The 14,613-nt window shown below is 46.3% G+C and overlaps 1 protein-coding gene across 1 annotated transcript in view; it reads right to left on the bottom strand.

Moving 5' to 3' along the window:
- Positions 1-4,314: 4,314 nt before the first annotated feature.
- Positions 4,315-14,613, bottom strand: part of NCKAP1L (NCK associated protein 1 like) — a 47,089-nt gene continuing 36,790 nt past the window's right edge. Inside the window, exons 27-31 of the mRNA XM_024122896.2 lie at positions 11,970-12,063; positions 10,945-11,061; positions 10,504-10,613; positions 8,594-8,683; positions 4,315-4,707 (exon numbers count right to left, since the gene is read on the bottom strand). Coding sequence (XP_023978664.1) covers positions 4,576-4,707; positions 8,594-8,683; positions 10,504-10,613; positions 10,945-11,061; positions 11,970-12,063 — 543 coding nt within the window. The 3' untranslated portion in view covers positions 4,315-4,575. The remainder of the gene's footprint in view (positions 4,708-8,593; positions 8,684-10,503; positions 10,614-10,944; positions 11,062-11,969; positions 12,064-14,613) is intronic.

Below are 14,613 nucleotides of genomic sequence, written 5' to 3'. Positions count from 1 at the left end.
AGAAAATTAGGATTAGAGCTGAGGAGCTCCCCAAATTAGGCAGGTATTTCAAGTAGAAGAGGTGGGAAAGAGGCAGGAGATGTACTTCCCGAGGGATCTCTTAACGTTTCTTGTCAACACAGTGGCATATCCCATCCCTGCCTTCTCAGGCCCCCAAGTCCTAACTCAGTTTAAGAAGAGGAAAATTCACTCACACACACACACACACACACACACACACACACACACAAATTATTCATGAAAGATACTTCAGAGTCCATCTAGTCTCACCCCATCCATTTAACAAATGAGAAACTAAGCCCAGAAAAATTATGTGGTCCCACAGAGTCAGTGACAAAGCCAGGGGCAAGTCTCCTAAACTGTTTCTAGTGCTTTTCTGTTCTGTGGCTCTCTTTCTCTTTCTCTATCCCCGGTCCTGGCATTTAACCTCAACCTCATCCCTCTTGTTTCAATCCAATCCCATTTCTGCCTTACCCTACCTCCAGAAAGGTAAGAACAGGGTATGTCTGCTGCATTCACAGGCTCAAAAGACCACCACCGTTCTTCTCTCCCTGTCTTTCCCCTTGTCCTCCACCCCCAGCTTTCCCAGCCTCCTTCTGCCCAACCTCATCCCTCTCTTTTTCAGCTTCCAAACTGCCTCTGCCCCAGAGACCCTGCCTCCTCACTCCCCTAACCCCAGCCGACAAGCTTTGAGTTTGATAGAGACCAAAAAAAAAAGAAAAAACCGATGCTTTGGCAGAGGGTGGCGGTGACGGCTGGATGTGATCTGCCTCCTACAGGAATGCTATTTAAAGGGGCAGCCTCACAATCCTCTCCCTCCAAAGTGACAAGAGAAAAGCCTGCTCCTCAATCTCTCCAGAGCTGCAAACTCAGCTCAAGTTAACTTCTGACTTCCTCAACCTGCACCCTGGCCTGCTGCTCCTGCTTCCTATTTAGGTGGGAGGGAGAGGACTTGACAACTTATCGAGGTGTGGGGGCTGCGGGGGGATTCATCCTCATCTCCTTTGATGACAGGTACTTAGGAGGAGCAGGAGGCCCTGTGGGGCGGAGGACTGGAAGAACACTCGTCCCCCAACCGCGTGAGTGCATTTCAACCAGGTGCCAGCTTCTTCTCAAAGTCAAACTTTGTTGGAGGAGAACTGATCTAGGCAAGAGGATCTAGGGTTAGGGAAGTCTTGTCCCTAGCGGGGACCTCCTTCCCTTCTGGGTCCCCGTGCGCAAACCACATTTGTTCTGTTCCTCCCAGGCAAAGTGCCAAAGGGTGAAATCCCCTCGGCCAGGCCCCGGCCCCCCTGCACATGAAGGCTGCCCTCACCCACCCACTGGACTGAACAGCCAGCGTAGTGGGGGAAGCATTGTTTTTACTGCCCAAAGGAACGGAAGCTCCTCTGCAAGCATCTCACCCCGGGTCTGGTGGGAGGGATAATTCTATCTCATTGCCGCAAACAAGTTAATGGAGATTTTAATGAAAACACTGCACTGATGAAAATGCTGAGGCTAGAACCTACTCTCTGCGTGTGAGACAAAACAATCGGGGTCAGAATTTCTCCTTGATACTCATTCTGCAGATCCCTTTAGGCCTAAATAAAGCGAGCTGGGGATCTGAGAGGAGAAAGCAGTTCATCGTTGATGGCATCCCAGACCGTAAGAGGTCAGAGACCCTCCTGGCCAAGGAAGTAAACTGCTTAAAATGCCAATGGGTCTTGTTACCTCATCTGTCCTTCACCTCTAGACAGTCACCTTTTGTTTCAGGTGGTAAAGGCCATATGTCCTCACCTTCTCCTGTTTTTGCTCATTCTAAGGTCTCTGGATTCTAACAACTAAGTCTTCCCAGATGAAGAGGCAGTCGGGGCAGGTAGAAAAGGTCTAGGACTGAATGTCATATTTGGGTCCCAGTTCCAGATGTACTGCTAAACCTGTGACCTTCATTAAGTCATTTAATATCTCTGAATCTGCTTACTGGCCTGAAATTGGGAAGCCTTCCCTGGATACCTTGCAGAATTGTCTTAAGGATGTGAGAGCACTTTGAAAAATTTTATGTGGTAGAGAAGTGTGTGTGTGTGATGATATGTTTATAAAAAGATATCATGTCATTATTACAGATATTATGTCTACCCTCTATTCCCCTGCAGCAACTTGTCTTGCTGTCCTCCTTTAGAAAAGGAGGACACATTTGTGTTGCCAGGGGCTAGGGAAGGGGAAGGGGGTTGCAGGAGGGACATAAAAGAACAATACGAGGGGTTCTTTTTTTTAATATTTATTTATTTATTTGGCTGCATCAGGTCTTAGTTGTGGCGCGTGGGCTCTTCTTCGCGGTGTGTGGGCTTCTCTTGCTGTGGCACGTGGGGCTCAGTAGTTGTGGCACACAGGCTCTCTAGTTGTGGTGTGCAGGCTCTAGAGTGCATGGGCTTAGTTGCCCCATGGCATGTGGGATCTTAGTTCCCCGAGCAGGGATCGAACCCGCGTCCCCTGCATTGGAGGGCAGATTCTTAACCACTGGGCTACAAGCGAAGTCCCTGAGGGGGTTCTTGCAGTGATAAAACTGTCCTGTGTCTTGACCATGGTGGCGGATGCATGAACCTACATGTGATAAAGCTATACAGAGCTAAATACACACAATGAAACAAGTATTGGGATTGATAAAGTGCTGTCGGCAACTTGTGATTTAAAAAAAGATGTAAACATGAAAAAAAAATCCTGGTTATGATGGCATAGTATAGTTTTGCAAGATGTTACCTTTGAGGAAAACTGGTAAAGGTACACAGGCTCACCCTGTATTATTTCTTACAAGTGCATGTAGATTAACTATCTCAATAAATATTTTAATTTAAAAAAAAAGTTATTATGTCCACCCTCTATTCCCCTGCAGCAACTTGTCTTGCTGTCCTCTGGGAGGCTCCTCTTAGCGATTCCACATGTATATGGAAAAAGGATCTCCCGGCTCCTCAACGAGAAGATCCCAGCAGAGATGTAAGAGGGTAAGGGTAGTTGCTCAGATATTTCTGAGCTTTCTCTTCCTCATCAACTTTGCCGTCAGTCTCAGTAGGCCTGACCCCGAATCACTCCTTAGAACATAATGTCCTTTCCATAGCACAGAAGGACAATTCGCTGATGCACGAAGCAGGACCCTCTGATGCTTCTATCCTAAAGAGTAGACAATTGTTGCTAAGAAAAACTTGTGTATTGATTATGGCTGCCAAGTTTAATGAGTATTGACTAAGCCTGGGTCTCGAGAAATAAAGATCAAACACACAAATATCTAAAAATAGCTAACAAATAGCTTTAATGAACTCCGATGGATTTGCTGAAAACCAAAAATCGCTTCCCTTTTATCATGGAAGTATAGACATGACCCTAATTAATCAATTAGTTAATTATATTTGCCCATTCCAACCACTCTAGACTTGTGACATATATGATCTGTTGCTCCAGTCCTCCGTGGCACTGGGTGCACAGAAGTGCTGGATGGGGGCCACTGTTTCCTGCTGCGGAGTTAACTAAACCTAGTTTAGTGCTATCTTGAATGCCCTGGGCTTTGTGACACTTGAAATTCTAATTAGTGCAGAAAAGGGCTAAGCTGAAACAGCTTGTACTCCCTCAAGTATACCTACTCTCAGGGCCCTGTAACCTAATGAGGTCTATGAAATTTAAGATCTAGAAGAGAAATCCCTGCCTGGAGCAACAGCTGTACCCAGGATGACAAGGGGATTCGGGTTAAGTCAGTCCCTCCAGACAGCGGGGAGAATACCCCCAAATGCTATGTGACGGAAACACATGACACTGGTCCAATTAGTTGTCCTGTGACCTACAATTAATCTAGATTGACCCTCTGCTCTGGGTTGTGGCGATGTCAAGGAAAAGCAGGAGGGGTTAAAGTTAAACAGATGAGAGGACTTAACTGGTTACCTACAAGGTGTGGTAGGGCAGGTGAGGGGGGGTTGGGGGCAGTGAAAACCTCTCAAGAGCACTTCCTCATTGCCCCTGCAGGCTGCAGAGCTGGAAGCAGAGGAAGAGACTCACGGCTCCTACAAGAGCTCCCACAAGGGAAAAAGGGGTTCCTTTGCTACTACTTTGCAGTAGGGGCAGGCCGAGCGCTTGCTGAACACATTTGGAAAAGGAAGAGAGGAGATAATCATCCTAATGAATGTGCAGGAGACAAAAGCAGCTCCAGTGGGAGGATTATAGGCTCATTATGGTTTAATATGATGATTGATCATCTCTGCCCGCCAGCATTATCCTAGAATAGTGATGAAGGTAGAAGAGACCCATGCCAGTCAGAGCTCAAGCTCTAGTGCCCAGAAGATAGAAACATACTTGTGTGTCAAGTTTTTTTCATTGTAAAAATTCATACCCGTGACCCCAATCCCCTAACTTTTTTCCATAAAAAAATCCTCCACCCCCCGCCCCAGTGGGCCCCACTTCTCTATGGTATCTCAGCCCTGGGCTGTTCCCCCATATTCCTCTTCACCAACTCTGGCTGATCTTCTCTCTAGTGACCCCACCCCATTCCCACCCTTTGAGAAAATAGCCACAGTTTCCAGTGCAGCATGGGCTGAGGTAGGTCCAAGGGGCCCTTCAGTGGGTACTGGCCGACACTCGGTTCAGGTGGAAGGCCCGGGATACCTCCCGATAGGCATTTCGAAGCAAGACATATGGGAAACAGGACTCCAGCATGTCCAGGGTCAGGAAGGAGGATTCCTCCACCACCTGGAAGAGAAAGGGCCTAGACAGATGAGGACCCCAGGTAGGGCATACCTCAGTGACACCCGTTCTTCTTCATTCAGTTCCCTGGGCCCTCTGGGGTGCTCAGAGTTACAAGTGAATGGGCTTCCCAAGGCACTCTCCCCCCGTTCCTCCCACACATCATTCCACTCTAGGGAAGCAATGTGGCCTCTTCAGCTCCATTATAATGGCCTCTGTGCCCCTCCTCAGGGTTATATAAGGGGCTCAGAAGCAGAAAGCAGGAAAGAGTCACTTCTCTAGCAACGGAACAACTCCCATTCTCTCCCATTCTGGATGCTAAATCATACGTGGGTGGGCAGCACAGATGCAGGTAAGGATGGATAAAAGAGCTAACGACAAAGCTCTGCAGAGAAAGAAAGAATTACCACTAAGGCCAAGAAAGAGGGGTCTGGAATCCACACGGGTCCTCTTGTGCTGGGCCTCAGTCTCCTCCCTCCCTTAGTACAGTGCTTGAGGAACAGTAAGGATGCTGCGTAAAGGAGCAGGCATGATTAATTAGTTTAATTAGAAGCCGGTGTGCTGCGGTAATCCCTGCAGCCCGCAGAGCCAAGCAGAATGATAGAGGGAGATACCTGCGTAAGACAGAGGGAAGTGGGGCAGGGGGTTATTAGCGAAGAGCAGCACAGCCTAGCGTTGGGCCAGAGGGCCCCCTTCCCTAAGGAAGGAACAGGGTGTCTTTCCTTTGGTGCTCTCCTCACCCAAGAGGTTGTGGGACTAAAAACACACTCTGGAGAAAAGTGTCCCATATCCTCTGGCAGTTCGCACAGATGGGCCTTCCCAATATGTCTGGTGTTTCAAGTCCTGAAAATTCACTCAGGGAAGAGAATCTACCGTCTCTACTCTAACATGTTTCTCTCCCTGAAGCCCTTTCAAGTTTTAAAATTTGTAAGATACTGCAATTCTCAAACCATGCACACACAATACACACAACAGCCTCAGAAAAGCAGACACCACAGGCTGAAGGAAAGGAAATCTGCCCGTAAAACTGTAGCTCTGATCTTGGGTTGGATGACAGAAAGAATTTCTTGCTACACACAAGACTTTCAAACCTTAAGCCAGGAGAGAGATAGGATCTCTTTTCCACCACATGACCCTTGGGTACGGGGAAATGAGTGGTGGCTTCAAGAAGGATCCACTTGCCCAAGACTTCTATTCTCCGCTCTATTAAGCACAGAAAATCACAGGGCTCCTAAGTGGAGGAAATTCATGGTAGTGGAAACAGCCCTAGAGTGAAGGCCAAGAAATGGGTTCTAGTCCCAAATCTGCCCATGTATTCTGGGGGAGACCTTGGATGTCATCTTTCCCTCCCTCTCACCTATGAATTGTGAGGACTGCACTAACTGCCAGCATCTGATCTGGTTCTGACATCTAGGATTCCATGATTCTATGAGAGAGTCATTCCTTCCCCTGTGACACCCAAGCCAGGAACAATCTGACAATAGTGGGGGTGGGCACTGCCCCGCTTGACAGCCAAGACAGAAAGACCCCACAGAGAGAAGTGCCTGCCCAGGATTTGGGGCTACATGAGTAGCCTCTTAACTCAAAATACAGCTCCTTCCCTTCAGTCATTTCCAATTTCTCTGTGGAACCATTTGCATTTAAATTGCTTTGCAGCAGCTAGGCCCTCTGTCTCTTCCCTCCTACAAAAAGTGCCTGGTCCTAGCTCTGTTCCAGCCACTCTGCAGGCCTGTGATGCTGTAAGGGGCAGACAGCTTCCCACACTTTGGGGTGGGGGGGAGGGTGGGACGCAAAGCAGAGGGAGGAGACAGCACTGAGCGGCAATACAGCATCACCTCCAACCTCACAGAGGTGAAAACTGCCCAAGGGAATGAACAGGCGTGCCTAAATCATCCAGAAACTAAACTAAGCAGCAGAGAGAGGGGACTAACATTTATTTAGCCTCTCTTATGTACCAGGCACTTTTATATATACCGTCTCATGAATCCTTGCCCCTCTATCATAAGGAAAATTGCCCACTTTCATGGCTGAAGAATCAGTCTCAGAAAGTTTAATTAACTTGCCCTAGGTCCCGCTGCTCTGAAGACCGTGCTCTACCTAGCATACTACACTTGCCTTTCCTCTGCCCTCCTTTGCCTCCCGTGCCTTCTCACCCCTCTCCTCACCCCCCACCTCAGGTCCAGTCTCTTCTCTTCTCCATCATAATCCTTAATCAGCCCAACCTAGGCCTTTTTCAAGGTGGAGAAACTGAGACACAGATACCACTCAATGCCTGTGTATTTAAAGAAGGAGACCCAGAGGGAGTCCCAGGCTTGCCTGCCCCTATTATTTGTCGGCCTGGCCAAGAGTACAAATGGAAGCCCATATACCATATGACTAAATAAATCAGACAAACCATTCTTCCTTGTGACCTTTGCAATATGTAGTCGTCTCTCAATATTCATGGGGTACTGGCAGGGGATTTGTTCTAGGACCACCCCTGGAACTAATTCAGGGGATTCAGATACCAGAATCTGTAGATGCCCAAGTTACTTATATAAAATGGCATAGTATTTGCATATAACCTACAATATCTTCCCATATACTTAAATCATCTCTAGATTACTTATAATACCTAATACAATGTAAATGCTGTGTAAACCACTGTAAATACGATGTAAATGCTTAAATAGTTGCTGGTGTGGGCAAACTGAAGTTTTGCTTTATGGAACTTCCTGGAATTTTTTTTTTTAACATTTTCAATCCACGGTTGGTTGAATCCATGGCTGAGAACCTGTGGATACGGAGGGCTAGTGTATCTTTACAATTTCATGGAAGAAAGGTTTGAATCAAGAATTCTTAGACCCCTCAGAGTTCTGCACCAGAATAGGGGGAAGAGAGGGAATCAGCCTCCAGCCTGGCCCCCTTCTCCTCCCACCCCCAGTCTGGGGGAATCTGTATACACACATAAACTTCCTGTCTGCACATCTAAACTCCAGCCATACATTCCGTGGGCTCTAGAGCACAGTCTGCCTCAGTAGGATGGACTTGAAGAAGCTCAGCACAAGCCCTACAAGTGGGCTGGAGCTGCTTAGCAGAGAATTCTGAGGCCCGAGAAATCTTTAGTGGGGGCTTCAAGGTGGGGCACAGGCTACAGGTGGGCATGTCCTCTCCCTGTAGGCCAGAGGGGGGCCACTTAAACCCAGGGCCCCGGACAGAAGCCCCTCCTGTCCACGTCTAAGTGCCGCACTAACCGAGGGAATAAAACTTTAGAGCAAAAGAGTAAGCATGTTGAAGAGGGAAACAGGGTCAAGAGGAAAAGATTTTTTTAAAGTTAACTGGGTCAGAGTTCCCAGAACTTTCTGCCAAAGTAGGGGAAAGGCCACAGCTTGGGAGGACAGAAGAGACAGCAGGAGCTGTCTGATTCATGGCCCACCTGGCTCCCTGCCTTACAGCTTTTCAGCTAAAATCCCATCCCTCCTCTGAGCCCCCCTCCCCCTCCCCCAGTTCAGCTGTGTGCTACTCAGCACCTTCTTCATGGTGCTCTTAAGGACAAGAAATACAGCGGTAGGAAGTGGTCAAGTAAAACCAAACATGTACTGGACAGATAGTTATGGATGAGGGACACAGCTGCCCCACCACATCAGACTCAAGAACACTGCAGGGAAAGCGGCCCAGTTAGCTAGGAGCTGGGAAGACCCTGTCCTGCAGAGAAGTCCTCGAAGACTCTACTACCTTGGGATTACAGGACAAGTCTAGAATGTTAGCCAGAACGTAAGGCCTAGACCTCCTCAGGCAGAATTAAGTTCTTAGTTAATGCTTTCGGGTGATAAAAATGGCTGGGAGCCAAGGACCCTAAAGAGGAACCTCCTTCTGGCCCTTCCTCTAAGACCAACTTACACCAGATACATACCAAGCGCATGAGCAGAGAAATGGATTCCCGATTTCTGGTTTTAAGCTTGTCAGTCTCCTGGCCCAGCTGCAGGAGGCTGACGGAAGCTACCTGTAAGGGAAGAATTTGTAAGAAAGCAGATTTTTATGGTCAGAGTAGGACAGCCTCAGACTACAGAAGTCAACAAAAGATCAAGGAGGTGAATTAGGAAGTGCCGGGATGTTCCTGGAGGCTCAGGGTGGGCAAGCGGCAAATCCCCCAGGTTTCAGAGAAGCACACTGCCTCTAAACTAGTGCTGGGGATGCTGAAGAAGAGGTTGCAAGGGGCGAAGAAAGAACCTGCAGCAGAGGCAGGTAATACTGTATGCCAGGAGATTAATCTCTTTTCCTAGGCGGCCTCCAGACACCACTGTCATCAGACTGTTTACAGCTGACTCCCCACCCGACCAGAGACAGAGCTGGGCCTCTGATTCAGACACAGTGCTCTTGGTATTCTCCTCCTGTCAACTCCCAAATGGCTGTCCTCTTCATTCACCTTCAGGCCCCCAACAGATCAAAGAGGGAGAAAGAAATGTCACTAATTGCATCCCAGGCCCAGGTTACCTGTATTTAGCAAACAAAGAGGGTAAAAGGGGAAAGGCGGGGGGTGATTCCCTTCTCACCCCATCTTAGAGATCTGGTATGAATCCTCTTTCTATCCAAGATGCTCAGAGCCCATTTTGTGTGGCCTGTGGTCCCAGTTTAAATAGAGACCCTCTCACTAAGCTTCCAAGTCCCTGACATGTACTTCTCAGGACAAGAGTGTGATTCCCTAGAGCATATGATCTACTGTTTCCTCCTAAAAGGAGACAGATAAGGACCTAGTTTTTAAATCAGGACCGTGCTTTGCAAAAGAATAAGCTCCCTATTGCTGAGAATGCTCAAGCAGGCAGTGGGTACTGGACCATGTTTCAGAAGTGTATGGATGGGATTCCTCCATGGAGTATTTATTTAGAATGGGAAGCTCTGGGGCCTCTTTGAACAAAGGAAAGAGATTACTTCTCTGTGATTATCCAGAGGCAAAACTTAGATCAATAATGATAGCTACAGGGAGTCAAACTTCGGCTAAAAAAAATTTTAACAATTTTTTTCAAACAAATTGGACATAACCTATAGTAAAATCAGCTGCTTGACTGTAAGTTCCAGTCCCTAGACATCTAGACCAGTGATTCTCAAAGTAAGATCACAGGATGGGCAGCACCAGCACTACCCGGGAACTTGTTGAAAATGCAAATTTTCCAGCCCCACCTCTAATCCAATGAATCAGAAATTCTCCAGGTGATTCTGACTTACAATGAAGTTTGAGAATTTGAAAAAAGCTTTACTTTTTATCAGTATTAGAGTTTAAAAGAGCCTTATAGATTATAAAACTCAGTGTCTCTCCAACTTCACTGTGCATCTGGTCTCCTGGAGACCTTGTTAAAAACAGAGGCCTGGACTCAGCCTAGAATATTCTAATTCAGTAGGTCTGGTGTAAGAATCAGAAATCTGTATTTTAACAACTTCCTCAGGATAATGTAATGCACACCAAGGTAGTGAATCATGGATTCAGATTAATCTTTCTAGTTAATAAATGGGAAAACTGAGGCCCCAAAAGTTTGGGTCTTCAGAGACCACACAACTGCTTAGTGGCAGATCCAAAACTAGAACTCAGATTTGCTAACTCTTAGTCCAATGCTCCTTCCAAGTATTTGGGCAGAGGCTGAAATACCAGCTGTTAGAGAATCTAGAAGAAACCCCTGCCTTTCACAAAGTGGCCTCTCACTACTTAATGAATAGGGTGGGAGGTTAGGCTCCAAGGCCTGCTCAACAATAACTGTCTATGGATTTAAGTCGAACCAATTCCCACCAGACTCTGCAATCGTTCATTCCTTATAACCTATACTCACTCACCACCAGAAATTCCTTGAGGTGAGTTTCAATGTTCTTGTTGTAGAGCGTGAAGAGGGCAGCAGACACCTGGATGATGGCTTTGGTCAAGCAGTGAATATTGTTGCTGTAACCTAGGTTATTATTGACAGAGAGGGAGAGAAAGGAAAGGAAAGTGAGCCACCCCAGGCGACCCCAGCTGGTAACTTCTCATTTTTTCAGGCTGGGCCATCCCTATTTGACACCAAAAGGACTGGAAGGCATTTGAGGATTAGGAAAAGGATATACCTAAGAAATTTCACTGGAATTGAATTTTAGGGATAGTTCATTCTCGAGTGTTTGGAAACAGAACTTTATATCTGAGTCAGAAGTCTGTGTTTTCCAGATAAATGTCTCCGTCTCATCTCCCGACCCCAGGACACTAACCTAAACTGCACTGGTCCCTCAAACCTACTCCTTACTTACCATCCTTATCAATGCTAAAGAAGGAAGCTGGGTCCATGGCAAGGAGGGGGAGGGAAACGGCAAGAAAGATCAAGAGCAGGCAGGCCACCTTATATTCTTCCTCAGGGGATGACGTATCTGGAAAGAAGGAAAAAGGAAAAGAGAGTAAGGTCAGCAAACAGGAGTTTTCTTCCACGGGGTCCTACTTTGCAGAATTACTAGGAGGATCACATGAGAAAATATCTGTGAAAATAATTTGTAGAGCACTATAGGCAAGTCATTACTGTTGTAGGGGACAGTACTAGCCTCCACTGATAGTGAGAGGCCTGAGTCCTGGAGGCTTCCCCTGGTGACTGAGCACAGCTCTTGGCAAAGGGCTCTGCTGACACGCAGTTTGAGGGCACCCTGTCAGCTACCTGATGGGGTACAGAGGCAGGAAGGAGAGGAAAGAGTCTCACCAAAACCGAGAGAGAAGAGGGAGGGCCAGTCTGGCAATTTTAAAAGGGCTTACTACCAGTCCCCTGATTCCATCCTATTCTGAGCGCGTACAAGTATGAATGTGCTAATCCGAGGAAATGTGTAATGGAAATATAAGAGACAAGTGTGAGTCCAGGGGAGGAAATGCATGGTGTCAAGGTGATTATGGGGGAGGGGAGAGCACAAGATCATTCTGGGGAACTTGGATACTATACCACACAACTTAGTATGAATTCACGTCTACTGTGTATTGTTCGCTCATCACTTCATTTGCATTATTCTTATTTCCCCAACCAGATTGTAGTTCCTTTGAGCACTTGCTGAGTGCCAGACTCTCACTTAATACTTTTTAGCTGATTGACAGATCAACTGGTTAGAACCTGACTAGAAATCTAAATTGCCTGTGGAAGTATTTTCTGGGGATTAGAGACTATGCTTTAAGTCTTTCCTTAGCTGCCAGTTCATAACCTCTGAATTCACAATCCCAAATAAAGCCTTCTTTGAGATTGACATTTTTCCACCCCAAAATAGGGCCCAAGCCTTCCGTTGCCCCCTTTCCCCAGTCTTACCAGTTTTCAGATTGGCAATGGCAGCCACCAGAGCTGGGTCAATGTCACAGCCCACCCCTGCAGCAGAGGCCAGCTCAAAGACACTCAGGGTCACCTGGCAGAGAAGAAAACAACATTCTGGAGGGTATCCCCTGGAGAGAAGTGCTTGACAGAAGCTACAGGCAGTCAAGACTCCTGGATCACAGATTTTAAACTTTTGGTGTACTATCGTCTTTTCTGGGTATTCCTTTCATAGATCTCCCTAACCTACAGGGGAAAGAGGAAAAAAAAAAAAAAAATCCAGTACTTTAGCTTGGCATTCAGATTCTCCACAGTACAAATTTATTTTTTCAACCTTATTTCCTCAAATGCTTCCTACAGTCAATGCAGCCAGGGTAATTTATTCACTGTCTCCAAGCTACAACTTACTTTCTTACTTGCATGCTTTGGTTCATGTGCTTCCCTCTTCTAGAGTGTCCTTTCTTCTTGAGAGATGATAGAAAATATATATATTGGTCCCTGCCCCTGGTTCCTGACACAGGGCTCCTAAAACCCTTATAATTTCCTAAGTGATAAAAACACTAGGAGCATTTTTTTGTTCTTATGTGGCAACTCTGGGTGTGCTCCCGAACAGCTCCTGGATGGCGGCTGGTCACCAGAAAGACCAAGCCTGGACAGAAGCTGGGAATTTTCAGCTGCACCACACCCCCACTTCTCCAGAGAGGGGAGCGGGCCTGGAAATGGAGTTAATAATTGATCATGCCTACGCAAGGAAGCCTCCATAAAATCCCAACAGTACGGGGTTCAGAGAGCCTCCAGGTTGAGAACACATCCACGGACCAGGAGGGTGATGCAGCCCAACTCCACGGGGACAGAAGCTCCTGCCCTCAGGATCCTCCCAGACCTCGCCCCATGTATCTCTCCATCTGGCTGTTTATCTTATATCATTTATCACAACCTTTAATAAACTGGTAGATGTGTTTCCCTGAGTTCTGTGAGCCACGCTAGCAAATTAATGGAAAATAAGGAGGGGGATATTGGAACCTCCGACCTACAGCCGGTTGGTCAGAAGCACAGGTGACAACTCAGGTTTGCAACTGGCTTCTGAAGCGGGGAGTAGGTGCAGACTTGTGGGAGTGAGCCCTTAACCTGTGTGATCTGACACTATCTCCAGGTAGATAGTGTCAGAATTAAGTTTCAGGACACCCAACTGGTGTCACAGAGAATTGGTATGGGGAAAAACCTCCACACATTTGGTGACCAGAAGTGTCAGAAGTGAAGTGTTCTGTGTGAGAGGAAAGAAGACCCGCAGGAGAGAAACACGCAGGAAAGAACTGGGTTTTTCCCTACATAGGAAGGAAAAAAGTCTAGAGTTTTTCCTATTTACCTCTCCTCTACTTATATCTAAGTGACACCCACCCTTGAGGCCTAACTCAAATCTCATATTCTCTATGGAGCCCTCCCTGTTGACTTCAGCCCAAGTTCATCTCTCCCTCCTTAACCTGGCACCACTTACTTCGCAGTGATCACATGCAGCACCTGGTATCATCAGTTTTCTTTTCAGATTGGAGGTGAGACGTATGACTTATCTCATCAACTAGATTACAATTTTTTCTTTAACCTCATGGCATAGAGAGGGGAGAAAAAGGCTTTGGAGTGAGAAGATCTGGGTTCAGATCCTAGCACCACCACTTACTAAATGTGTGACCTTGGCTAAAAGTTACTTAACTTGTTCGAGCCTCCATTTTCTCATCTGTAAAAGTGGGATAATGATACCTACCTCACAGAGTTGCTGTGAAGATTAAATTAGACCACATGTGTAAAGCATCTACCCTAGTGACTCACAGAGTCACTAAGAGACTAATAACCATTATCCCTTTCACTCTGCTTCTTTTCTCTCAAAGCCAAAAACTCTGCATTTCTTTTATCCTCTCTAGGTTTTAACACAATGCTAAGCACATAGAAGGCATTCAGTTAATATTGACTGATTGATTCCTCAGTCCCTCACTGTACTTAGAATCAGGTTCCCAAGATGTAGCCCCAAACACCCACCCACAAAGTACTCAGACCCCTTTTGAGGTTAAAAAAAAAAAAAAAAAAAAAAGAAGACTTGAAAATGTTCTGAGAGAACAAGGATAACTGTTTCAACAGTAGATAACTGAGTATCTTATGCAAAGAACCCCACAGACATAACAATAAACACACTGCCTGTGGTGCTGGACACAGAAAGTTAACCTCAGCCACATTCTGCTCTGCCCTTTATTTAAATTCCCTACTAACCTCCTTTATCAAAGATAAGGTGACCATATGTGTGTGGGTTTATCTCTGGGCTTTCTATCCCGTTCCATTGATCTATATTTCTGTTTTTGTGCCAGTACCATACTGTCTTGATTACTGTAGCTTTGTGGTATAGTCTGAAGTCAGTGCCAGTGGTAGTTTGATAGGGATTGCATTGAATCTGTAGATTGCTTTAGGTAGTAGAGTCATTTTCACAATGTTGATTCTTCGGATCCAAGAACATGGTATATCTCTCCATCTATTTGTATCGACTTTAACTTCTTTCATCAGTGTCTTATAATTTCCTACATACAGGTCTTTTGTCTCCTTAGGTAGGTTTATTCCTAGATATTTTATCTTTTTGCTGCAATTGGTAAATGGGGGTTTT

The sequence above is a fragment of the Physeter macrocephalus genome, chromosome 6 (assembly GCF_002837175.3).
Source record: "Physeter macrocephalus isolate SW-GA chromosome 6, ASM283717v5, whole genome shotgun sequence".
Classification (NCBI taxonomy): Eukaryota; Metazoa; Chordata; class Mammalia; order Artiodactyla; family Physeteridae; genus Physeter; species Physeter macrocephalus.
Note: the sequence above shows the minus strand (reverse complement) of the source record. Positions and strands in the feature narration are given on the sequence as shown.